This window comes from Mus caroli, unplaced genomic scaffold, assembly GCF_978045245.1.
Source record: "Mus caroli unplaced genomic scaffold, Mus_caroli_1 scaffold_17, whole genome shotgun sequence".
NCBI lineage: Eukaryota > Metazoa > Chordata > Mammalia > Rodentia > Muridae > Mus > Mus caroli.
Genome location: NW_028227272.1, coordinates 35,907,165 through 35,933,589, shown reverse-complemented (window position 1 = coordinate 35,933,589; position 26,425 = coordinate 35,907,165). Strand labels below are relative to the sequence as shown.

Sequence of the window (26,425 nt, the reverse complement as noted above, 5' to 3'; positions counted from 1 at the left end):
TAAATAAATATGGCAGATCATTTATAAATTTTCATTCAATGAACACTTTGGGGGCCACTTCTCTGTTTTAGGCAGTTGTTGATACATGGCTTCATCTCAGTGTCCCTGAAGTTCCCTCTCTGAGCCTGAATATATGGAGCTGGCCCACTCCCTCCACAGATTGACCCCAACTACTGACCTTTAAACTTTAAAACTCTTCTTTAATTGTTAAATACAATTAAACTTATGTATAAGATTGCCTGACCTCCCACGTGCATTATTTAAGGTTTACTTCAGAGGAGGGGTGAAAACCTTAAAACCTGCTGGCCACTGACCATCACTAACAAGTGCACCTTCTTTATTTGTCAGGCTCTCTTCTGTTATGTGCCCACACAGTGGAACTTGGTTTGGCCTTCTCTCCATAACACTGTTCTGCTGTGAGACCACTAGACAGGTGGTGGTTGTAGAACCTGTTCTCACTGGATCTTTCTGTTGTTACTTCAGCCATAGATCATCCATCTAACTCAGCAAGAAAGGCCTCACATGCCACACAGCATGACAGTAACAAGGCAAAGTCCAACCCTAAAACAGTGAGAATTTAATTTAATGACAATAGTAGCCTACCCTCTCAGGTGTGGGAGACTCATGTTATTGGTGAGGGAGTTAAAAGAATGGTTCCTGAGAGAGCTTGGCCCCCACACTGCCTGAACCTGCCTGGAGAACAAAACAAAACAATTAACAGAGAACAATACAAAGAAGAGAACATCTCTAGGCACCAGTGAAAACCATGAGGCCTCATTGCTAGGCTGTGATGGAGAATCCAGATGGCCCACCTATGGGATTCACCTCTTGTCCGGACACAGAATCCCAGCTCTTGCTCATACTTGCTCGTCCATTGGCAGTCTTCCTTTGTGACAGTGAGTGTTGCTAAGTTATCAGCCAGATTCATCCACCTACTTTGGGCTGCCACAGCAGAGGTGCAACAAAGCCCAACAGAATCACAATGTCATGGAAGGCTGCCTAGACAACCAAGCCCAGGCCCCACCTAAAGTGCCTGGCAACTGAGGCCAGTCAGAGGTGCAGCAGAAAATGGATGAGCCTCCAGATGAATCCTTGAACCATGAAAACACAACCCGAACCCCAGATAACGAGAAGAACAACATAGAAGGAGCAGGCCAGGCCCTTCACAGAGGTTCTGAAAATGCTGGGGTTGGGTCATCTGAGCCAACTGGTGACAAGGTATCCGGCCAAGCCAATGCAGGTTCTAGACAGACTGGCCGAAGAACTTCTGAAGAGGCAGAACAAAGATCTTCGCAGCCAACCGAGCACAGATTGCCTGGCCATGCAGAGAGGAAAGCATCTCAGCAGGGGGAGCGCAGACCATCTGAGAGGAGAACTTCACAACCACCTAATCAGCAACTCCCCAGCCTCTCAGAGAGGAAAGCCTCTGGCAAGATAGATGGCCAAGAATCTTTGCCGTCTGAGCAGACTGGCCAAGAAACTTCGGAGCTTGATGACCTGATTCCTTCAGCCAGCGATGACTATTTATCCGCAAGGAGTCAACAACAAGAATACAACCAACATGGTTACTGGACTGAAGACTCTAGTGATCCACACAGGCTTAGTGAGGATATAGAAAAGGACTATACCCAAGTTAGACAGACAACAGAAAAACAGGCTGGCTACCGCTCCTACTACAAAACACTTGCCCACATCGAGAGCCGAACACTAACTGACACCAACGACTACAGAGAAACTGGCCAAAGATTACAGCCTTGCACATTTGAAGATAGTGAAGCAGAGCTCCCATCCAAAGTTTCAACTACAGAGGAAACAGAAAGTGCCACCACTATCCAAGCCTATAACACACAAGATACTGAATTAACTACCTCCACCTCCCATGAAAAACTTCCCTCCATCACAACTAAAGTGTACTACTCATCCAGTCCAGAAAAAGTTCAAACCACAGAATACACTTCTGTAGGTCAAAGGGGATGTGCTGGGAGGTTGGAAAGCAGGATAGGACCTGCGAGGCTGAGAATGAGATTCCCCAATAGAAAGATTCGTGCTAGAGCAGAGATGAGAAATAAACCCATATAACCAACACACGCAGCCAGTAGGTCTCAGGAAGGATGTGACACAAAAGAGCTGTGGTGCCTCCTAATTGTCCTCAGGCCACTCAGGAAGGATCAGTGAACCAGGATTTGGGAAACCAATGTTTCCGGTTCTATTACTAACTCTGTACCACTAAATCACTTCCCACCCTGGGGTTCTACCATAGCAAGGGAATTTGAAGGTAACTGGAAACCCACCCCCCACCCCCGTGTGAGAGAAAGTATTTAAAGTAGAAAACCTGAAGGCATCCTTCCTCCAAGTTTTAAGGCGCTTTATAGTGCTTAAGGATGAGTTGAGTTTCTCAAAGAACAGGCCCTGAGGGTCTGTAGGCAGTCAGTGGTTTCTTCACTAGCGTAACCATTGGCACCTTAAGGTTTCTCTCTCTCTCTCTCTCTCTCTCTCTCTCTCTCTCTCTCTCTCTCTCTCTCTCACACACACACACACACACACACACAATGAAAGTAGTATAGCCAGTATCTTTCTTAATTCTTGGTACGAACTCTTAATTCTTGATGTTAAATTTTATCAAATCTGGATCTGACTGATAACAGCAAAGAATTTTTTAGATTTATTAAATAAGTTAATAAATCTTTTGGGGGGAAATATTTCAATTTCAGAATATCGCTACCGTATTTGATCAAGGAAGGAGTTCTCAAAGGTCCAGTCAGAATTCCAGACGGCGGTTCCCTCCGATTGTTTTTGAAGACCCCTATCATGTTGCACTTCGCTATATGGAGAAACACAACATCCTGCAGATATTCCAGGTAAATCTCTTCATTTTTACCTTCTTCTTGGTCATGGGGTGTGGTAGAAGAAATTTGCTGAAAAAAGGTGGGGGCAGGGCAAGAGAACATAGTCTACTTCAGATATTAGTGTTGTAGGTTGTGTTGATGTTGTTTTCTAGGGTGTTTTTACCCCTCCCCCCCCCAAAAAAAGGAGTAACTGAGAAACACCAATGACACCAATGAGGTTTCATCATCGAAGGCACTGGAGGCCATGGAGGGTGGTTGCTGGAAAATAATTTGACCAATAATTAAACTTTTAGTTTTAAATAAGTTTGTAAAAAACAATCAGTGAAAAAGAAAATTAAGGGGCTTTCTAGACCAGGGTCTTCAAAAGGAGACCATTCTCAGGACCACCTGAGAGCAACATCCTTTAGAAGGAAGTGGTAGAATTACAAGTTCCACGTAGTTCCTGTGTTCACGAATCTCACTGACCCCAGGACTTAAAGTCAAGCTTCCTTTAAAGATTGTTCTTCAGCAAAATGGAACTATGAGGGATTATTGCAGCTCTAATGTGGTGAGCTTTGTTCTGGATATATTTCTTTTTTCATATTGTTATTATTTGACAAGAAATGCACAGATCCATCTATAACAGTGTATGTATGAAGTAACTGTTGGAGACAGGTGTAAAGTTCGAGGAGTTTACCTCAAATGATGGCATGCAAACTAGGAAGGTTTGAAGTAGGTTATAGACAAATGGTTCTCAACTTGTTGTCATTGACCCTTGGGGGGGGTGGGGTGACTCTTTCACAGGGGTCATCTAAGACCAACATCAAACACCGATATTCACATTACGATTCATAACAGAAGCAAAATTACAGTTATGAAGTAGAAACTAAGATAATTGTGTGCTTGGGGAGGGTCACCACAACATGAGGAACTTAGTTAAAGGGTGGCAGCATTAGGAAGGTTGAGAACCACTGGTATAAAGAAAAGTACAGATACCACACCCCATCAGCTCCACCATTCAAACTCCAAGCTGGCCACATCGTTGTGAGTTGGGGGATATTACTTAGTTTCCACGGCTCTCAGACTCCTCATATAAAATAGGGATTTTAAAATATCAATTTTATTAGCCCTGCTCTTTGGTGTTTCCTTCTTAAAATGCTTCTTTTGGTTGGGACAGCTAGGTTTCTGCCTTCAATCAAAGAACTAGTTGGTGATAAAAAGGAAGAAGGAAATGTATTCAAGAAAGCAGGGTTTGGGGCTGTCTTGGTAGCTCAGTGGCTTGCCTTTTGATCTAAAGTGCTTGATGATCTGAGTTCAAGCTCCAAAGCCCACGTAAAGGTGGAAGGTGAGAACTGACTCTGTGAAGTTATCCTCTAACCTCTGCACACATGCTGAGGTACACACACACACATGCATGCACGTACACACTGATAATAAATTTACAGTTTTTAAAATGCTGATTCTATAAATTTTCAAATTAAATAAAAATAATGCTTATAAATGCATTGCGATATTAAAATAAATTATCAAATATGTATATTGTTTAATAAAAATATGTAAGAAGGAGTTGGTGATGTAGCACAGAGGGAGGATGCTTGCCTCACATGCATAAGGTCTATAGCACTTATACAATTAATTGATTAATTAATTAAATAAGATTTTCTAGTATATATTAGAGACAGAATTAAGTGACACAGGTAAAGTAAGCCTGAATATATTATTGAATATATTATTCCTGAAATTTATCTAACTGCAAATGAGAGATTTGTTTACCTTATTATAACATTCTGATTTATTTAATAAAAGCAAAAAGTTTGGCAGTTAGTGTCACAACCTGATATATCCTTTCTCATTTAATTCTGAAACTAAGTATTATTGTCACACTTTAGAGTCAAGCATCTCAGAACACTGTGTGCAAAGCTCCCTTGGTCCCTATTTCTATTCAAAGGCCATTCTTTGATTATTTTTGAGTGATTAATTTATTAATTGATCATCTAGCTATACCACAGTTCTCACAACACTTTAAACTTTTCCCACCAACTCTTTGGTCTTGGAAACAACTAAAAAAATGCACTGCTACTTATTAAATTTTGATCCCTCTAAATTTGATCTTAATTTGCCTGATTTCATCCAAATAAAGAAAGTAAGGGGCTAGAGAGATGGCTCTTGCAGAGGACTCAGGTTCAATTCCCAGAACCCACATGGCAGCTCACAACTGTCTGTGTCTCAAGATCTGACACCCTTACACTGACACATGCATGCAAAACACCAATGACCATAAAATAAAATAAATAAATCATTAAGAAGAAAGGGAGGGAGGGAGGGAGGGAAGGTGTTAGGAGACAGGGTGGATGTCTTTTAAAGGTCTATGAGACATCCTAGGGTAGTGAGAACTGGCTGCAAGTCTCTCAAAACCAAACTGCGGTGCGATGTGCTTTTTCTCAGCAGATCACTGAAAACCTAGTCTATGAAAGGCCAGACGACCCACTGTATTTCATGCTAGACCAGGTATGGACTGGGCAGATGAGCTATCCTTCTTTTCTCATTGTTGGAAAACTGCACGTGCGCAGCTGGATGAGCAAAGCAAACCATCAACAGCTCCAGGTCATCAGGATGGAACCCTACTCGCAGCTTCCAACCAAGAGTTTTTTTATTAAAGTATAGAACAAAGCTAGGTGTGGCGGCTCACATCTATAATGTCTGTGCTCTGGAGGTGGAGGCGGACAGATCTCTGTGAGTTCAAAGCCAGCTAGGGCTACATAGAGAGACTCTGTCTCAAACAAAAATTACATCTCCAGCCTCACAGAACCCTCCCTCCTCATGACTTCCCACAAAAGGAATTCCTTATTTTGACCTGTACAATATCCTGTTCACTTTCCTTTAAAATTTTACTGAGCCGGGCGGTGGTGGCGCACGCCTTTAATCTCAGTACTTGGGAGGCAGAGGCAGGTGGATTTCTGAGTTCGAGGCCAGCCTGGTCTACAAAGTGAGTTCCAGGACAGCCAGGACTATACAGAGAAACCCTGTCTCGAAAAACCAAAACCAAAAGAAAAAACTTATAAAATTTTACTGAACAAGAGTCATGGAATACTTTTGTTTAGACCTATGAGCTCTCTGAACTGTTGTTGAATTGAACCATCTATAGCCAGTATTGTTTTTGTCTTATCTCTTTTGCCCAAAATGATGTCTGTGGGATGGATCCATCGGTTGCGTGTAGCTGTTCATCCATTTTCATCTTGTAGAATGCTATTCACCATGTAGAAAACTATGGCTAATCCATTCTTTTTTTTTTTTGTGGGCCTGCAGATTATTTCCAATTTGGAGTTATTACAAACTCTTGTTGCTCTGAGCCTCCCCATCCGTGTCTTTCAGAGGTACATGTCTCCTGGCTCTACACTTTGCTCACTGGATTGTAGAGCGCGTGCTTGCTTAGCTCCAAATAGATTGCTTCCCTTTTCTAGCCTGAGGGAGGCAATTAGCACCCTGTCCCCCCACCCACCCACCCACCAGTTCTAGCCTTACCAGTGTTCACCATTGTCACTGTATTTAGCCATGGCTGTTTGTTAAATTGAGTGTCTTTCTGCTTTTTCCTAGCTACAACGCATTTGCATGCTTTTCCATCTGTTTAAAGAGCACTTGTAAAACACTTATTTTTCTACAGTACTGCTTCACATCTTTCCCATTAGCAACAAGCTTCTATATGTTCTGACCCTGAGTGTTCACTAATCAAGCATTTCATATAACTTTCTACTCTCTGTCTCGTCTTCTAGCTCTTATCTTTTGATGAGGGGAAATTCTTAAGTATAGCATCAAATGTAACAATATTTTTCTTTGTGATTAATACTTCCACTGCTTTATGTTAGAAGTTTTACCCACATTTGATGATGACTTCCTACATTATTTTGCAGGTGTGTGTTGTGTGTGTGTGTGTGTGTGTGTGTTTGCTTGTTACCTTTCACATCTATGTCTACAATCTTTAATCAATTTTGTATATAATATGAGATTAGGCAAAGATTACTTCCTTCATCCATCCAAAAACCATTACCATAATATGCACGCTGATGTGTATTTCAATCATTCAGAGTATTTATTCATAATTGTTTCAAAATAAGACAATTCTTACGGCTGGAATAACTCCGTACCTAGTAGAGAAATCCTGCCTGCTTCAGTCTTCTTTAAGCATCTTTGATATTCTTGGACCTCTATTTCCATATTAGTTTTAAGAATTATTCATAAAGTTACACAAAGATGTACCTCTAGGTACACACAAGTATACACTAGTACACTGCTTCCCAACCTTCCTAATGCTGTGGCCTTTTAATGCAGTTACTCATGTCATGCTAAGCCCCAACCATAAAATTATCTCATTGCTACTTCATACCTGTAACTTTGCTACTGTTTTGGATCATAATGTAAATATCTGATATGCAGGACATCTGATATGCAACCCTCAAAGGGTTGAGAACCACTGTATCAACGGGAGTTTTCTGGTGGTTGCTTTCGGTCTCAGTTGGGTTTTTTTTTTTTTTGGAGGGGAGAAGTAACAGCTTTAATGAGAGGGTTTACTACTCATTTAGATCTTAAATTCTCTTGGTATATTTACTATTGGCATACAGGTTATACATGTTTTTTGGTGGCTTTACTCATGGGCATTGAGTCTTGGTGCTACTATATATAGAATTTAAAATGTTCAGGATATAACTAGCTGGCATGTAGAAATACAGTATATTTGCTGTTCATAGAGTCAGTAGCCTCGCTGAACTTGCTTGACTCTAGTGATGTATTTGTTGAAGCACTAGGGTCTCTCCAGACACATGCTCATTGATTGCAAATACTCTCTGACCTCTTCAGTCCCTACTCTTTGCTCCCTTGTCTTAACACATATATTGTGTGTCTTCTCTTTAATTCTTCATGTCCCTCTTTCTCTTTTTTCCCTCCTACCGAGAGACTGACCTATGGGGACTAAATCAGGCTCATATCCTGAGTCTCCATTGGGTTAAGTCAATAAGAAACCCTGGAGGAAGGGTAGATGGAAGAAGAAAGTATGCTCAGGCTTGGTACTACGGTCTTCTTTATGAATACACTTTGTCTTGTCAGAAGGTATCTTAGCTTGCATGACTATTACCTTTAGGGTTCCAATCATATTCCTCATACACATCTCACATCTCAGCATACACACACACACACAGAGACACACACACACAGACACACACATATACACACACATACACACATATACACACACATACACACACACAGACACATACACACATACACACACACATACACACACACACACATACACACACACACACATACACACACACACACACACACACACACACACACACACCCTTCAGACCTAAAATTAATTCTACTCTGTCTAGCTTTCAATGATACCCTAATTCATATCACTCCCCACACACCCCTTTTTAAGTAACCCCTGTATGAATCATCTTCACAGAACTGCATTGGAAATGTATAATCAGATTTTCTGTTTGTTCATGTCGTTGCTGTTTTGCTTGGGATAATGACCGGTACGGTCCACTGCTTAGGGTCTCCAGAATAATTAGTGCTGAATGGAAGTAACTATTTTGATTTATGTTATTTTCTCTCTAAAAATATTTTGTCACCACTTCACCCTTAAGTGACATGTTTATTTTTGTAGCTGCCATTGCTCATGTTAAATAAGTTCTCCTCTCATAAACTCTCTGGCATTTTAAAATAAATTTTATCAAATTCAAATTTTCTTTAGTTACCTTTAGAGATGACTGTATTGTATTTGCGGGGGATTGTTTTAGCAAAAGGGGTGAACTTTTCCCCATCTTTAGAACTTTTCAATCATACATGCAGAAAATTGCACAGGTGAACATTGGATATCCTAACTGACTAATGTTGTGATTGGATCTATGAAATCACCAACAAGGTTGCTGTTGGAAGATGGGTCTTAAGGAGTCTTCCATGACCCAGAGCATGGAGCAAAGCACAGAAAACCGATAGCAGAAGCATAGCTTTATTGAAAGCAAATGAAAGTGAAAGCACACACTCCACAGAGCAGAATCAGTCTTGGGCAAACACACAGCTCTGGAACTGCCTTGTTTCCAGTCCTGGGGCTTTAAATTACAAAGGGAAAGGAAGGGTTCCCTGGAGGCATAGGCCTTTCTTGGACTGGCCATGGTTATATAACCTTATGCGTACTGAGCATGTGCCAGCCATCCCATAATCCTCTCTGTTATAATGAGAAGAATGATGTTCAGTTCATGTGCCATAGCTCTTAAGTTCCTTATGACATCCCAAAGGTGTCATCTCTGGACATTATCTTTCAGACTCATGTGTGTCTCTCGGGGAACACCCTCCTAGGTTTTGCTTCCTAAACATGATCTCATTTTTCCTGTTCATTGGAGGGAGGGATGATCCCCAACTTTCCAAGGGATAGTAGGGCCATGCCCAAGGGGACAGTCTTTTCAATTTCTGGGCTCTAGAGTTAACCTTATGACTCACAGACCCACTTTCCTCCCTCAAAATCAAGAGATGTTACCATCTCCTCAGAACTCAACTCAGTGCCTTTGCCTTTCTCCTACACAAAATACCAATTGTTTCGACCTCTAGATTAATGGCCTTTACATTTTTAACATGAGTGCAATCCAATATGTATTGTTTACTTGAGAGCTTGCTTCTTTGATCAGCGGTCTGCTGATGAGATTCACTCATTGGATTCATAGTGTCCTTCATTTTTATCTGTGGATTCGCTATTCAGAGTTAGACATCAGTGACCAGTGTGGGTTGTTAGGAATGATGGTACAGTGGACTTACAGATACACTGATGTCGTGGGGCACATACACATCTATTTCTCTAGTGGTTACATATCCAAACCGAGTGTGTGTGTGTGTGTGTGTGTGTGTGTGTGTGGTGTGTGTGTGTGGTGTGTGTGTATGTGTGTGTGGTATGTGTGTGTGTGGTGTGTGTGTGTGTGTATGTGTGTGTGTGTGTGTGGTATGTGTGTGTGTGTGGTGTGTGTGTATGTGTGTGGTGTGTGTGTGGTGTGTGTGTATGTGTGTGGTGTGTGTGTATACGTGTATGTATGTGTGTATGTGTGTATGCGTGTATGTATGTGTGTGTGTGGTGTGTGTGTATGTATGTGTGTATGTGTGTGTGTATGTGTGGTGTGTGTGTGTGTGGTGTGTGTGGTGTGTGTGTGTGTGGTGTGTGTGTATGCTTGTGTGTGTGTGGTGTGTGTGTGTGTGTGTGTATGTGTGTGTGTGTGTGTGTGGTATGTGTGTGTGTGTGTGGTGTGTGTGTATGTGTGTGGTGTGTGTGTGTGGTGTGTGTTTGTGTGTATGTGTGTATGCGTGTATGTATGTGTGTGTGGTGTGTGTGTATGTATGTGTGTGTGTGGTGTGTATGTGTGTGTGTATGTGTGTGTGTATGTGTGGTGTGTGTGTGTGTGGTGTGTGTGGTGTGTGTGTGTGTGGTGTGTGTGTATGCTTGTGTGTGTGGTGTGTGTGTGTGTGTGTGTGTGTGTGTGTGTGGTGTAGTGTTAGGCTCCATGCACCATGAAATGTGTGTGGAGGTCAGAGAACAGCCTGCAAGAGTCAGTGCTTTCGTTGTAACCCCTCTTCTAGGGATCCCAATTATTGGTATTTTCAGTCACTTGAAGTTGTCCTTACAGCTTTCCTGAGACATGCCTGAAAAGATAGCCTTAAGAATGTTGTGCCTGGAAAGATCAGTCAGAGAGGTCTCTGGAATACTGAGTTCTTCCGTGTGAACATTTGGAAGACAAACTGTTAGTGTCACCGGGAGATCGGTTGGAAGGTGAGAAGATGAATAAAGCCATGGTCTGCTGAGCTTCAGATGTCAGAGTAAAGCCACAAACAGGAAGCTGATGTAAACCTGTGTCTCTTCCTTCTTTTCCATTTCTTTTCTAAATCTCCTATGATCACTATTCATCTTCCCAAAATGTGATATCACAACATCTTCCTACAGGACAACTGAAAAAATTCTCCAGTGTTTTCTTCCCTCGTCTCAGCCCCAAGACCTTTGAGACTCTAAGCATCTCTCACCTTCGCCTCTAGTGAGCCCTTCGCTAACCTCCATCCCTAGGTGGTAACCTAGGCAGGTGTCTGCCCCTTGCATGCTCTCTAAGGCGTAATCTTCTCTCTAGACTTAAATGTTTCCATAATAGTCACAGATCACCCTCCTGTCTCTAGCTACCAACACTATTTATGCAACTCCCAAGTCCTCACCTCCATTGCTACCTTTCAGGGAGTGAAACGTATCATTCTATACTTTCTGGGCTTTTAGAGCTTCTGCTGAGAGGTCCATTGTGGCTTTGAAGAACTCGCCTTTATAAGTTGGTGCCTTTGACCTTCAACTCAGCTAACCTCCAATTGCCCTTTTCTGCTCTTTATTCTAAGAATTTTAACCATAATGAACTGTGGAGAAATTGTCATCTGGTTACCTTCATTTATAATTTTAAATGTCTCCTACATTTGAATGTCCATTTCTTTTCCTATATTTGAGGGGAATTTCTGTTACAATTTTATTGAATCGGCTATTTCCATATATATATATATAGTGTGTGTGTGTGTGTGTGTGTGTGTGTGTGTGTTGTCTGTGAGATGTCTCTGACAGAAGAAGATGGAGTTACAGATGACTGTGAGGCACCTGACATGAGTCTATTGAGCAACTCAGCTGCTCTGGAGGAGCAGCAAGCTCTCTTAACCACTGAACAACTTCTCCAGGCAACCTTTATTTTATTTTATTTTATTTTATTTTTGAGTCTCAGCTCTTTCTTTTACATGGTGAATTCTTAAACATGTCCCAAATTTCTTCAAAGCTGTGGTCATGTTTGCTTGTGTCTTTTTTTTTTCCTTCTTCAAGGCTGTCTGAATGTGAACTTTCCTCAGCCTGTCTTCAGTTACCTCATTCTTTCTCAGAAGTAATTAAAAGGACTCAAAAGAGATTGTATGATTTATTGTAGCAACACCAACAGAAAAGGGAGAACAGGAACTGCACCCTGGTAAGGTTAGAAGAGAACTAAATGCCATCAGGATGAGCTAAGAGTTTAACCAGTGACGAAGCTAGAGAAATAAATAACTAGGTAGTTAAAGGGAAGGGAGCCAGGGAAAGGAAAAAGAAACAAAGAAGATAGAGAAGAGTAATGTATGTGGGATGAAAGTATCAGAAATAATAGACACAACACAAGAGATAAAGACAGAGGATGGGGTGTGCTGATTCACAACTGGAATCCCATGCCTGGAAAGCTAAGGCAGGAGGATTGCTATGAGCTCAAAACTAGCCTAACGACATAGTGAGTTCTAGGCAGTTCTGTGTAAAAACAGACAGACAAACCGACCGACTGACTGACTGACAGGCTTACAAAATGATTTAAAAATGAGAGAAGACCACCAGTCAGTGTTTCTTCCTGAGAAGAGGGTGGGTGGGTTTACCACTTCCTTGCCTGAATTTTGCAGTTTTCTCTCTGAAATCCTAGCAGTTTAAACCAGAAATTGCTGTTTGCTGACTGAGACGTCAGTGTATTTTCCTGCTAATGGGGGAAGTGCCGGAGCTGCCCTCAAACATGGCGCCCACCAGCTTGAGCCAACGCCCCTTGGTTGGATACCTTCTCACACCAGCTACTTACTTAGCTGATGTGGGACAGTTCAAAGCAGTGCCCTCTTTGCACCAACTATCTTCATCCATTGAGAGCCTGCAAAGCCATCAGTCTATTGGCCAAGACACGGGGAATCTGACTGGTCCCCTGCTCCTTGGCTTCCCCCACCCCTTTCTGCCCCTGCTAACTGCATCCTTTTGCAAGATCCAGGCAGCTGTGCCCCTTGCTTTCCCCTTGGCTCCCTTCCTCTGTGGCACAGCTCACAGCACACGGCTGCCCTCCTTTGCTTTTCCATACAGCCCATTTCTCCCTGCAGCCAGGCATCTGGTGCTCTGTTCAGACTCATGTATATGCAGGAGAGGACTGGATGTCTCTCTCCTAATCCACCATCCTCTCATACATAGCTCCCTTTGTGTCCGGGGTGTGTGTGGGTGGATTGTGTCAATTATTGAAGCTGCAGTGATTTTCTTTGGTGGTGTCATAGTATCCTGATTCTTTGTTATTTGTGTGGCACTTTGGAGGTATCTCTGCATGTAAGCAGAAAGCACCCTTTTTAATAAATAGTTCCAGGCATTCAAAGCCTCCTGTTGGGAACCGGAAACGATAGGAACAACTCTGGGATGGAATCAGATCGAGCAAGGGTTCTCAACCTGGGGGTCGCAACCTTTTCTCAACATAACACCGATCTTAAGAACATACATATTTGTTTTACAATCCATGACCATAGCAAACAGTTATGAAGTAGCATGGAAAATAATTTTATGGATGGGAGTCACCACAACATAAAGAATTGTGTTAAAGGCTCACAGTATTCGGAAGGTTTAGAGCCGCTGGATTGGACCCAGAGCCTGTGCCTGATGCTAACATTTCTGTACAGCCTAAAGTCGGTGACAGGAATGCAAGCCATCTGGCCCCTGGGTAGACTGGAATGAACACACACACACACACACACACACACACACACACACACACACGAATGACACTGAACTATGAAGCTGTCACTTATGGAAAACATGGGAGTTTTTTGTTTATGTAATTTTTGTTTCTAAAGGTCTTTATTCATTTGTAAATGTCCCAGTTTCCCTCTGAACTCGCATCAAAAAATTATTTCGCTTTAATTCTGTTAAGACATTTTTTGCTGGATGTAGAATTTGGCTTTTCCTCGGCTCTTTAAAAATGTGCTTCTGACTCGGGGGGAGGGGTTCTGAAAAGCTCAGAGTGCCCCCAGTTCTGTTCCCCTTACACGCTCGGCTGTCTTAAGCTGCCTTCACCCCAGCACTTCATTGTCTAGTTCACAGAGGAATTACAGGGGCACACATTGGAATTTACTTCAGGAAGATAAGCGGAGACTTGAATCTATACATCTGTGTCTTCTACCAAATTTTGGAAGTCTTCAGTCCTGTCTTCCTCTTTGCCATTTTCCAGCCCTGGTCTCTTGATGAGGAGTTGTTTGGTTTTTTTATTTGTTTGTTTGTAATGCTTTTCTTATTCTTTGAAAATCGCATTACCCTTGTTAAACGTTCTGATATTCTACAAATTCCTGAAGCTCTGTTCATTCCTCACATTCTCTCTCTCTCTCTCTCTCTCTCTCTCTCTCTCTCTCTCTCTCTCTCTCTTTCTCGATAAAGCAATATCTTAGCTCTATTCATAAAACCACAGGCTCCTCCACAGTCCATATTCTGTAGCCCATGCGAAGTGTACATATGCATGTTAATTTGCATACATGTGTACAGGTGTGTGTGTGCATGTGCAAGTGTATGTGTAGGCATGTGGAGGCCAGAGGTCATGCTTAAATGTCACTTCTCAGGAGCTGTCTATCTTAGGCCTTCTAGACAAGATGGGATGTGGAGTTTGCCAACTGGACTTGGCTGAATGTCCAGTGAGACTAAGAGAGATGTTCTCAGCCTTCCTAATGCTGCAACGCTTGAATACTGTTTCTCATGTTGTGGTGACCCCCCCAACCATAAAATTATTTCATTGCTACTTCATAACTGTAATTTTGCTACTGTTGTAAACCATAATCTAAATATTCGTGTTTTCTGATGATCTTAGAAGGTCTGTGAAAGCGTCATTTGACCCCTGAAGGGGTCATGACCCACAGGTTAAGAACTATGGGCCTAAGGGATCCTCCTGTCTCTACCTCCCCAGCACTGAGATTACATGCATGCTATGGTACCCAGCTTTTATGAGGGTACTGGCGACCAAACTCAGGTCCTCATGCCTAAATGGCAAGCTCTTTACTTGCACAGTGATCTTTTAAAGTCAATTTTTAGTAATAAAATTTCTCCTGGGAGGTGGGAGCTGAGGAGATGAGTCAGAGGGTAAACATACTTGATGCACAAGCAAGAGAGACTGAAATCAAAATCCACACAAAAGCCTGACGAGAAGCAGGAGAATTTTTAATCTTAGTGTTCCTTCAGGGGTGTGGGAGGTAGAGCATTCCCAGTGGACACTCACGGCCAACTAACCTGCTCTCCTCAGCTGTAAAAGAACAAAGAGACCCTGTCTCCAACAAGGTGGGAGGAGAAGACTGACAATCGGGCTGTTCTCTGACCTCTGTGTGTGCTCCAAGGCACCTAAAGTGCTCATGTTCTCATGGGTGAATGTACACACATGCACACACACACATACATACACACACATGCATATACACACACATACACACATACACACATATGCACACACATATACACACATACACACATACACACACACATGCACACACATACACATACATACACACATATACACACATACACACATATATACACACACACACACACACACATACACACGCATACACACACACATACGCCCACACACATACACACTAAACACCATGAATTTGAGAGAGAATAGGAGGGAGGAAGTAAGTTCTATTTGGTCTTCTCCACTTCTGCCATTTCCTACATTTTTCTTTTCTTTTGGTGTGTTTTTCTTTCCTGGACAAAGATATCTTGACTTTAAAGGTCTTGTTTAATCATTTAAATTATAAGGTTGTCTTTGAGTCAATATCTATTAGTTACCTTGCCTGATTGCAGTGAATGGCATTTTTAAGTAGCCCGTAAGAGCACTTTAGACAATCTTTTTTTTTTTGGGGGGGGGGGAGGAGTTCTGAAACTTTATTTGACATTCAGCAGGTTAGTTCTCATCCACCTTGACTGTCCGTAGGTTTTTCAATGTGGTACCAGACACATAAGTTACCAGTAGGTATTGCTTGTTTGGTGAATCCTCATCCTCACTACATTTTCTGGACAAATGTACTCAGATGTGATTCCAAGCATCCCTTATTCCCTTGGCCCAGACGGCTTTGTTGAGCCTGGTGTCAATGTGCACATCTGGAGTCCTCTTCTGCTTCATAGCCAATTTCTGGATTTCTGTGAGTGCCCGCAAGGCACACTTCTTGAAGTCCACTCCACAGATACACTTGTGAATGCTGATGGTGTAGTCTCAGGCCACCACCTCGTTGATGCCAGAAGACCCCTTCTTCTCGCTACCCTTCTTTGCAGGGAGCCATTCTGCTGGGCCCAGGTAGGAAAGAACCGGTGTGGGGGACAATCTTGAATGGTCTAAAAGTAGCATGAAGACTGACTTCAGCATTAGTCCTTCGTTGAATGTGGGGAGAGGGGGTTGCTGGCTGGTAGTATGATTAGAGTCAAACCCTGAGTTCTAGTTTATCCTGACGTCTTAGCTCAGATGTTCAAGCACTGACCACAGTACTTTGAAGCTGCCCTGTGGGCGAATGTTCCTGGTGTCAGATGGGCACAGGGCTCATAAACACAAGGAAGGAATCTTCTCTCATGAACGGTCCCTGCTCCTTGGGCATGTGGTCATATTTGACCAGGCTTCTTCGCTGCAGAAAGACTAGGTTCCTCCTGATTATGATTTCTCTTGATTATGATGTAAACTGAAAAAAAAAGAAGAATTAATTCCACATTGTAATTCTGCTTAGTCCCAGGATTTGCAGGTAGTTGTAGGTTCTTTCAGTTTGTTTGTTTGCTTGTTTGTCTTGTTTCGTTTGCTGTTCTTGAGTTGTTGTTGTTGTTGCTGCTGGTGATGCTGCTGGTGTGTGTGTGTCTCTTAGAGGATAGGGTCTGTGTTTTGTCCATAATACTTAGATATTACAGTGTTCCCTCCCACACAAGAACAAAACCTTGGTGGGGGGGGGATACGTTCATTTAAAGCTTTTATCACGGAAATTTTAATTGTGGGGTTTTTTTTTTGTTTACTACAAAATAGTTTCTAATTTTAATTATGATTTCTTCAGCTCATGATTTTTGGACATTGAATTTTTTCCTATTAATCGTTATTAAGTATTGGAGTTCATGGCTGTCTCTGGGTTTCTAATTAAATCTCACCTTGGTTTTTTTGTTTTGTCTTGTTTTGTTTGGTTTGGTTTTTTTGTTTGTTTGTTTGTTTTCTCGAGACAGGGTTTCTACTCAATCTGTAGACCAGGCTGGCTTACTCAGAAATCCACCTGCCTCTGCCTCCCAAGTGCTGGGATTAAAGGCGTGAGCCACCACTGCCTGGCCAATCTCACCTTGTTAATGGACACTCTAAGTGTGTGAAAACTCCCACGGTGTTAAAGTCCCTGCCCAAGTAACCCCGCTAGTGTTTTTTTAAAGTGATTTCTGTTATATTTGTAATTGTGTTGGTGGGCAAGGTCTGAGACTGTTGGCATGTTCACAGATGTGTAGATTCCCACCGAGGCCAGAAGAGGGCGCCTGGAGCTGTTGTGAACCACCAGGGGTCCTGGGAGCCAAACTCAAGTGTGCTTTTAACCACCGAGGCAGCTCGCCAGCTTTTGTGTCTGCATTTTATAATGGTTTCTCTAGAGATTACACCATGCATCCTTAATTGATGAAGTCGTAATTTATTTGATCTTGTTTGGCCAAGGGCTTCTGGATTTTTTAACTGCGTAGTTCTGAGTAGATCAAAATTCCAAACGGAAACTTTATTTTTATTTTTATTCTCCTTAGGTACAGGGCATGATCAAATACAGAGACGAAAGGCAGAGCAACTGAAGACAGACGTCCCAAGCACTGCTTACTGTCATCCGTGGCCCGACTGTACTCAACCTGCTCCCACTTGAAAAATGTGTTTTCAGTAGGCGTCGGTGGTAACTCAGCCTAAATGTGGTCTTAATTTTTAGGTCAGAATATTACATAGGGTACTTTTGTAAATTTCACATAACAATTATAGATACCTCTGGATAATCACACAAAATATACACATTACGGCTCCTCACGAGTTGATATCTCAACACTTACTCCCAACAAGCCTGAACTAGAATAAGGTCAAGTCTGCAATGAGGGAGCACTCTTAACCGATCTCAGCTCTCGAAGAGCACGAGAATCCGTCCCGGCTCTAAGCTGCTTACAAAATTCCTGTCGGAAATGCGCGAGAAGCATTTTTATCCTTTTTAACAAATGATTATTGGTATTAGTTATGATCCATATTAGGGGCAAGAAAATATTATTAGCATATGCTTTTCTTATCACTGCACTTTCCATTCTGTCATTAGTGAATGAGATTTGACCTTCTCCTGACTCTTAGCCTACAGTACAACTCAGGCAGGCTTTAGTCCCGGGGAAACATCTGTGCAGGTGAGGCCGAAATGGCATTTCCTCATCACCTTTATCCCCTAAAGAAATCTGTATCGTGTGGACGGTCTAACCAGTCGGACTGGTATCTAACAGTACAAAACGTTAGCTCGGGCTATCGGGAACGAGAGGATCTGGTCAGAAATCATTTTTGAAATGATTGTTTGATTCTACTTTTGTATGCTGAACGTTTCAAAATTCTTCTATGTGAACAATGAGGCAGACTTGACTCTTTGTATCGTTAACTAATGATGTGATATGATTATGTGCCTGTATTGCTTAAGATTTCAAATACAGACTCTACTGTATTGTCTCTGACACTTATTTCTCATAGTTATATTCCAAAGAGTCCTATGTGATTCCAAGATTAGTTAGCATTTCCTTTAAGTTGTTCATAAAACATGCCTGTGTTCAAACTCAATAAATGTGTTGTCAACTCAGATAAAGATACTGTGTGCTTGAAGGATGAGCTGAAAGCTGATGCACCAGCGATGACCTATGGAGTAAACTAGAGTCATGTGCACTAATGGGGTGGTCCAACCAGACAACATGAAACTTGAGAGGCCATTCCTATTATTAGTGGTAGAAATATGGAGGCCATAATGTCATGGTGTGTTAACACTAAATCTGAGCTTGGCTGGTGGTGCACACTTTCCATCTCAGCACTTAAAAGCCAGTGCCTGGCAATTTGAAGTTCAAGGCCAGCCTGAGTTATATAAGAAAACAACCTTAAGTATAAAAAGAAAAGTATGGGTGGAGGAACACCCTCATAGAAGCAGTGGGAGGAGATGGGATAGGGGGTTTCCGGGAAGGGGAGAAACTGGGAAAGGAAATAACATTTGAAATGTAAATAAAGAAAATATTCAATAAAACATTATATATATACATTACATGTATATATATATATATATATATATATATACATACATTTATTAGAAAAAGAAAACAGAAAAAAGAAAAAGTAAAGTAAAAAGGGCTGGTAAGATGGCTGTGTGCATAAAAATGCTGCAAAATCCAGACAATCTGAGTCCAGTCCCTAAATCCCACGGTTAAATGAAGGAACTGTCTTGGGAACAAATTTGTTCTTTGACCTCCACGCTATTACTATGGTGCACATGTCTCAATGTGACCTCCCCAACGCATGTATCATACATAAAATCTATTTTAAACCATTGAATTTAGCTTTTTGATGTTCGGCCCTAACATTAGACCAGTGGTTCTCAACTTTCTTAATTTAGTGACCTCATGTCATGATGACCCCCAACTATAAAATTATTTTCGTTGCTATTTCATAACTGTAATTTTGTTACTGTTACGAATTGTACCATAAATATCTGTGTTTTCTGGTGGTCTTAGGTGACCCCCATGAAAGGGTGGCTCAACCCCAAAGGAGTCAGGACCCATAGGTTGACAGCCTCCATCTTAGACAGCTTTAACAAGTTTCTAAAGACAGAACACCTCAGATGCAACCACTCTGGCAGCTGCAGCCACTCCCTTAGGCTGTCTCTGATGCCTTTCATAAGTGTCATTTGTGACCTTCCATAGTGAGGCAGTAGACCAGAGGGGACGGGCAGGCTGTGATTCCCTCTGCACATACTTCTCTGAGAAGGAAGAGAGTGAGCACCACCCTTCACACGCTGTGACTCAGGCTCTCTACACAGAGGCATCTAGCCCAGAAGATCAATCAGCAAGAGTTCCAAAGTGACAGAAAGCAGTCCCCTCACCGGCCACAAGTAAACACTCAGCGTGGGAATCTCAGGGTAGCTAGCTGTCGAGGGGAGCTGGGAGATTCGGGCTTGACCCTCCCCAGTTTCATTGCAGTACAATGTGAAGAGGACAGAGTAGCCACGTGGAGTAAATATGGGAGCTGAGAGTCTCAGTGGAGAGTGTACAGAGATAGAAACACGTGGGGTTTTTTTCTTATTTTATTTATTTATTTATTTATTTATTTATTTATTTATTTATTTTGAACCAGGGTTTCTCTTTGTAGCCCTGGTTATCCTGGAATTCGCTCTGTAGATCAGGCTGGCCTTGAACTTCCTGCACAGCTGAGACTACCCTTGGGCTTCAGCTTTTCCTGCCTCTGCCTCCTGAATACAGCGTTGTTGTAATTGTTTTAGAAGTGTTCATATCGACAGGACAGTGGATTGGACCTGAGCATCGGGCACCCCTCACTCCAGCAACCCTGATGCCCTCACACTAGAGAAGCCAAATCTACCTTTTTTCCCCCAGGCATCTGCTTTCCCTCCCCTCCTCCGGTTCTTCGCCCCGCTTCCCTCCCCTTCTACTTCTTTATTTAAGGTGGAGTCTCAAGTAGTCCGGGCTAGCCTCAAATTAGCTTTGTAACCAAGGATGATCTTGACCTACTGATCTGTACCTTCCAGGTGCTGGAATTACAGGTGTGTATGACCACACCCAGTTCTGTACAGTCCTGGAGATCAGACCCAGGGCTTGATGCTACCCAGCAAGCACTGTGCCAGCAGAGCTGCATCCCCAGTCCTTTCCTCTGTTATTTAAAGAATTGATTTTCCTATTCCTTAGCACACTGGGTGATGCATAAGCCTCATGAAGAGGAAGCTTGATGTCACTGGTGATTAAGGGAATGTATGTTAGAGTCACAGTGAGACAACACCTCACGTTTAGCAGAATGGCCATGGTCGAAAGGAGAGCAACAGGGATTGGCGAAAATGTAAAGAAATCAAATCCCTCATATCTGGCTGGTGGGAATGCAAAAGGGTGCAGCTACCTTGGAAAATTGTTTAACAGTGGTGCAGAAAGTCAAATACTGTGTTATCATATGGCCTAGCAATCCATACCAAAGGAACTGAAAATGCAAACACTTGTTTACAAATATTCAGAGAAAAATTCCTAATAACCAAAAAAGCTGAAAACAACCTAAATGTTCATCAGCTGAGGAATGGATTTCCAAACACTGTAGACGTGCACTGGAATACTATTCACCCTTGAAAAGGAATAAAGAATCCCTGCCATGTGTTTTGATCTAAAGAGCGTAGCATTCAATAAAATCAGCCAGGAATGAAATGGTGTATGATTTTACTTATATATAAATTTCCAAATTTGTAGAATCAGAAAGCACAGTGTGGCTATCGGGAGCTGGAGGAGAGAGGAAGAATTAAAAACTATTCAAAGAGTCAAACTTGCTATTTTGGAAGATGGAAAAATACAGAGACTTGTTGCACGAGAATGTGCATGTCTTTTACAGACAGTAGTCTGAGAAGTAGTGTGGCAGATAGTGTGAGCTATTGCTACACATGTTAAATTCAGCACGGAAAGGCACTGCATGCACACACAATGGTGTCATTCAGCAATAAAGGGGGATGGAATATAGACACACGGCTAACATAGACATAGACCCAAGCAAAGGGCATGTATCACATGATTTCACTTACATTAAATGTCTAGAACAGTAAAGTTCATGGCAGAGACAGATATAAGGGCATGCTGGGCTGGGGTGAGGAATGAGGACGACTCTTGCAGGGCACGAGCTCATATATTTGAACACTTGCTCCCCAGTTGCTGGAACTGTTTGGGAAGGATTAGGAGGCGTGGCCTTGTTGGAGGAGGTGTGGCCTTGTTGGAGGAGGTGTGCCACTGCTGGTGGGCTTTGAAGTTTCAAAGACCTGAGCCATTACCAGTCTCTTTTCCTCTGCCTCAGGCTTACAGAGCAGGCGTTAGCTCTCAGCTGCTACTCCAGTGCCAGGATTGTCTGTGTTCTAGCTGCCATGCTGCCCGCCATGCTGGTCATGAACTCTGACCCTCTGGATCCATGAGCCCTAATTAAATGCTTTCTTTTTTAAGTTGTCTTCATGAAGGTGCACATGCATGCAGAGTCCAATTTTTGAGACAAGGTCTCTCATTTAAACCAGAGCTCACTGGTTGGATCCAGACTGGCTTCCCAATGAGCTCCAGGGTCTGCCTGCCTCTGTCCCCGAGCACTGATCTGAGTTACAGACATTTGCTGCCACACTTGGCTTTTTATGTGGGTGCTGGGGATCCTAAACTTCAGCCCTCCTGCAAGCATGAAAGGCAGTTTAGCAACTGAGCCCTCTCCCCAGCCCCATTTGGGCCATTTCTACGTGAAAATACCTGGTGTCAGAGACAAAGTGTGACACCAGTCCCGTGGCGGGCAGTGCAAAGAAAGGAACTTGCGTGTGCTTGATTCGTGCTGGAACTGTCTCTGATGTGGAGCCATCTCTCACCAGACCTTGAAGGAATTCTGCTACTGCAACATGGTCTTGTTTTCCACTGAGTAGGAGGTGAGCAGAAATGGGGGCGATAATTATCTTATCATAGCCACATATCAGTTTGGTTGTCAGACTAACATTACGAATGTTAAAAGCAGAAAATAATTTAGAGCAACACTTAACAGAGATGCAAACTTCACATAACTGGTGCTTTGGCCACACTCGTTCTGCTTTCTTCCCAAGCATGACTTATGCAGCAACCATGTTTTTCCAAGACCGAAGGGAAGGCATTCACCCTAAACCTCCCAAACAAGAAAATTAATTTCTCATCCAGTGCCACTCTGGTTTGCTTGCGTGAGGCAGTGTGTGCAAGGAACAAAACACAAAAAGCAATGTCAGGCTTTTTTTTTCTATGTTTTATCTTCAGGTGTGTGTGTGTGTGTGTGTGTGTGTGTGTGCTGTATGTGTGTTGTGTGTGGGGTGTGTGATATGAAAATGGAGACCATGAGAGTGGAAGAAGAGCTCTTAATGGAAGAAGAAAGGGAAGGGATGATGGGTTCAGATGACATGGCAGCAGAAAGGGCACTCCTTGTGGGCAGGAGGGAATCCATAAGAGGTAAAATAGGGCAGTACCACAACAGGGGATTGAGAAGAACAAGGTAAGCGCCACATTGAAATCCATTTATTGGTTAACTTTTAACAATCTTCAAGATCTTCAAGATGTGTCAGGCTAACAAGGAAACAACAAAACAACAGGAAAAAAAATGGGAGAAGCACCGAGTTGAATGTAATTCAGGAAACCAGAGTAGAGTTGTGAGAAGGGTGGATGGCTCAGTCCGCTGTGTCACTGCTGCTGTGTGACAGTAAATGTAGGCAAAGGGACAACTCCTGACTTTGGTCAGATAGAAGCCGTTTGTCCCTTGACTGTACAGAGCGATGAGAATGAAGGCAAGAACAAATTTGGCTGAAAATGTGTAACAGTTAGTCCATCGAGGCAAGCAAGTTGCTTAGAACATGAGTAAGTCTAAGACTGGAGGGGTGACTCAGCCATTAAAGGCTCACAGCCAAAAATAGAAGAAAAGGTATCTCCTCCCAGAAGCAGAAAAGATAAGATGTTTTCCCATACGACCTCTTAGACACAAACTATATGGTTGTATAGAGCATCTTCAGTCGTGCGTCTCAATGAACCACGTTTCAGAACACGCCCCTTACTATTGGACATCAGAGGCATTGTGAAGGATTTCATTCACTGGAAGGAAAACTGGGCTCTGTGATTATTTAATTAGAACTTAGTTAGTCCACATAAAGTTCCATATCAGAGCCATAGATGAGGATTAAATGGCCCCTAATCCCTTCTAAAGTAAAGATCTGTTTGCACGGAGCTGTCTCTTTTACGGAAAATGTCTAGGGGAGCTGGTAGAAGCCGTGTTGATATTACTATCTATCACCTACGCACGTGAACTGAGTTAACTAAATTTATCAGAATTTATCATCATCTCTCAGAGCTGAAGGGACTATAGGTATGTCTACTAACTTTTGGGTTGTTTTTTCCCCCCACTAATTTTTCTATTCACATTACATCCTGATCACAGCCCCCCACTTCCTCCTAAGTTCCCGCCTCAAATTGCTAAATAGAAAAAAACAATGTCTATTGAAACTCAAGCCCTGTTAAGTTTATTCATTTCAGGAAAGTTTTCACCAAAACTCAAGACTCACTAAAGAAAGTGATTTTTCCAGGGGTTTTTAGACACTGTGTGACCAGGCATACTTCAAACACAGAGTGGAAAGTTAAGGATGCCGGGGTTTGGTCAGGCAGAGAGGGCAGACCTTATAACTTATAAGGTCTACAGAAGGTGGATTTGGCTTCAGAATGGAGTCGGGATGAAATCACAGGGCACAAACTGGCTGCACACCAGGTGTGGGCAGAGCACCTATGACTGGCCGGGAGAGCCATTTGGCTCTGAGTGTACTCTACCAGACCCTACCTGCTGGATTTTTTTGGCCTGGTGTACTACAAAAAAGCTCAGAGGCCTCTGCTGATCTAGTCACACAGAGGACTGATTCCACTCTTAGGATTGTTATAAGGGAACTCTCTATCTTCTCCCATTCTTCCTCAACCACTGGGGTTTCTGACCTAAATTGTAACGGGGGGAGGTGTGTGAGGGGGATCTTGGGTTTGTTAGGTTTGTTTGTTTGTTTGTTTGTTTTAGTTTTTATTTATTTTTTTGTTTTGCTTTTGCTTCTTGTTTCGTTGATGAGTTGGGTTTTGGTTGTTTGTTCTGTTCTGTTCTGTTCTGGTTTTTTTGCAATGAGAATTCACAGGTTAGGTTTTTTGGTCAAGTTAAGATATGGTTAAGGGGAAAGAAAACCTTCACAAAACAGTTAGCAATTAGTTACTAGAAAAATAAATCTGTCATACTTTCACATTAAGGATTCCAAATTCCACAACTGATCAATTGCAGTTATCTGAAAACGAACCTGCTCCTCCTGGTCTCCTGCTACTGGGTTTTCTGTTTCCTTTGTCTATTCTGAAAAGATTGTCAAACCTGTGAAGGTTTTTTTTTTAAATTATACACCTGCATGCCTCTCTCTCTCTCTCACACACACACACACACACACAGACACACACACACACACACACACACACACATATGCATGCATGCATACATACACACATATCGTTATGTGTGTGCTCTCAGAGACCACAAGAGAGCATCAGCTTCCCTGGGGGTGGGGTTACCGGCACCTGTGACCCTGCGAAGTGGGTCCTGGGAGCTGAAGTCAGGTCCTCTGGCAGAACAGCAAGGGCTCCTGAGGCATCTCTCCAGCCCTGGAATCTTTTATGCTTCCCTCCACGCAGCCCTGGGAGAACGTTAGGTGCCTGGCACTTGATGGAAACGAGACTTTGCTTCCTTGCCCTTTCCTTGCTCACAGATTGCCAAGGAAGCTCCTTTTGATGACGTATGTTTCTCTTTGGAAAGTCGTAAGCTAGGTGCTGTAAGAATGCGTGTGGACTGCAAACGTTATAGTAGTCACCCAAACCTTACCACCCAAATGGCTTCCTCTTCGTATTTGCTGAAAGTTCTTCCTAAAGCTGAAATTCATATCTATTTTTAGAAAAAAAAAAATAAAGTTGTACCGACTCAGACAGAATACTTGGTAAGCGGAGCTGTTTTGTTACGTTGTAATTTGCTGCTTTTCCTCTTTAGCTTCTAGAATTGGTCCTGAGGCAACACAAGCTTTCACAAACATTTGTTGGGTAAATGGCCAAACTTATTTTCCTGGAACTGTTTTTATGTGGCTTCTTTCTTTTCTAACCATTGTGTAGAATTCTATTGGATGAATTGCCCTGGTCATCCAAGCAGACTCTGGAACACTGAGGGGGAAGAAGGCACGGAGAGGGACATAGGCATCTCACGCTGTCCCCTTTCAAACACTGACTGAGTCCCATCGTCAGTCTTGCTCAGGAACTGGACAGCTATGGACATCTGTTCCTCACGGTACCCTCACCTAAAGACATAGGTCACAGAGGCAGCCAGGGCAGAGCTCAGACAGACCATCCTCAAAGCTGTCAGTGCCTAGCCGAGGCTGTCCCACCTACATCCTGCTTGCGTTTCTATGGTCACGGATCTCAGGGTACTTGCTAATGAGCGCACTGCATGCTAACTCTGTCTCTTGAGTAAGAAGAGCCTTCGGGGAGATAGCACTAATCTATGAGGAGTTCCCAATCTATTGATTAAAGTGCTCAGACCTTTCTAATATTGCTGCCTTTACTACCCCTCAACACCAGACTAAACTAACCATGTGTTGCTATTTTCCCATTAAAAGCAATATTCTTCAAGCTGTGTTTACATGGCTCAGTGGTCCTGAAGGAAGGGACAGAGACAGGAAAGACCTAGTTAGACATAAAAGCATTACTTGATCCTGTCTCTTCATTTGCATTTCTCCATCTGTGTTTCCAACTTTCTTCTCCTTTAGTAGTTGCTGAGATATTCACCTAATGAATATTACTGACCCCTCGAATATAGCCTGTGGTTACAGAAACTGGCCCTGGCCCTGGCCCTGACCCTGTGCAAGTAGAGGAGGGAGCGTGAGCCGGTTTCTTTAATAAGCAAAGTCTTAGTGATCCGATCAAGCTAAGGAACAACAGTTAAACACACACACACACACACACACAC

The 26,425-nt window shown here is 42.6% G+C and overlaps 1 protein-coding gene across 1 annotated transcript; it reads left to right on the top strand.

Annotated features, from left to right (window-relative positions):
- Positions 1-1,054: 1,054 nt before the first annotated feature.
- Positions 1,055-17,673, top strand: Tex55 (testis expressed 55). The gene is made up of 4 exons (XM_021185301.2): positions 1,055-1,959; positions 2,712-2,858; positions 5,271-5,333; positions 17,419-17,673. The coding sequence occupies exons 1-4, from the start codon at positions 1,069-1,071 to the stop codon at positions 17,461-17,463; spliced, it is 1,146 nt and encodes a 381-aa protein (XP_021040960.1). The 5' UTR covers positions 1,055-1,068; the 3' UTR covers positions 17,464-17,673.
- The last annotated feature ends 8,752 nt before the right edge of the window (positions 17,674-26,425 follow it).

Coding starts and splice junctions, on each gene's coding strand:
- Tex55 (XM_021185301.2), top strand. CDS start 1,069: ATGGATGAGCCTCCAGATGAATCCTTGAACCATGAAAACACAACCCGA. Junction 1,960..2,711: donor AAACCACAGAATACACTTCT/GTAGGTCAAAGG, acceptor TTTCAATTTCAG/AATATCGCTACCGTATTTGA. Junction 5,334..17,418: donor TGTATTTCATGCTAGACCAG/GTATGGACTGGG, acceptor TATTCTCCTTAG/GTACAGGGCATGATCAAATA.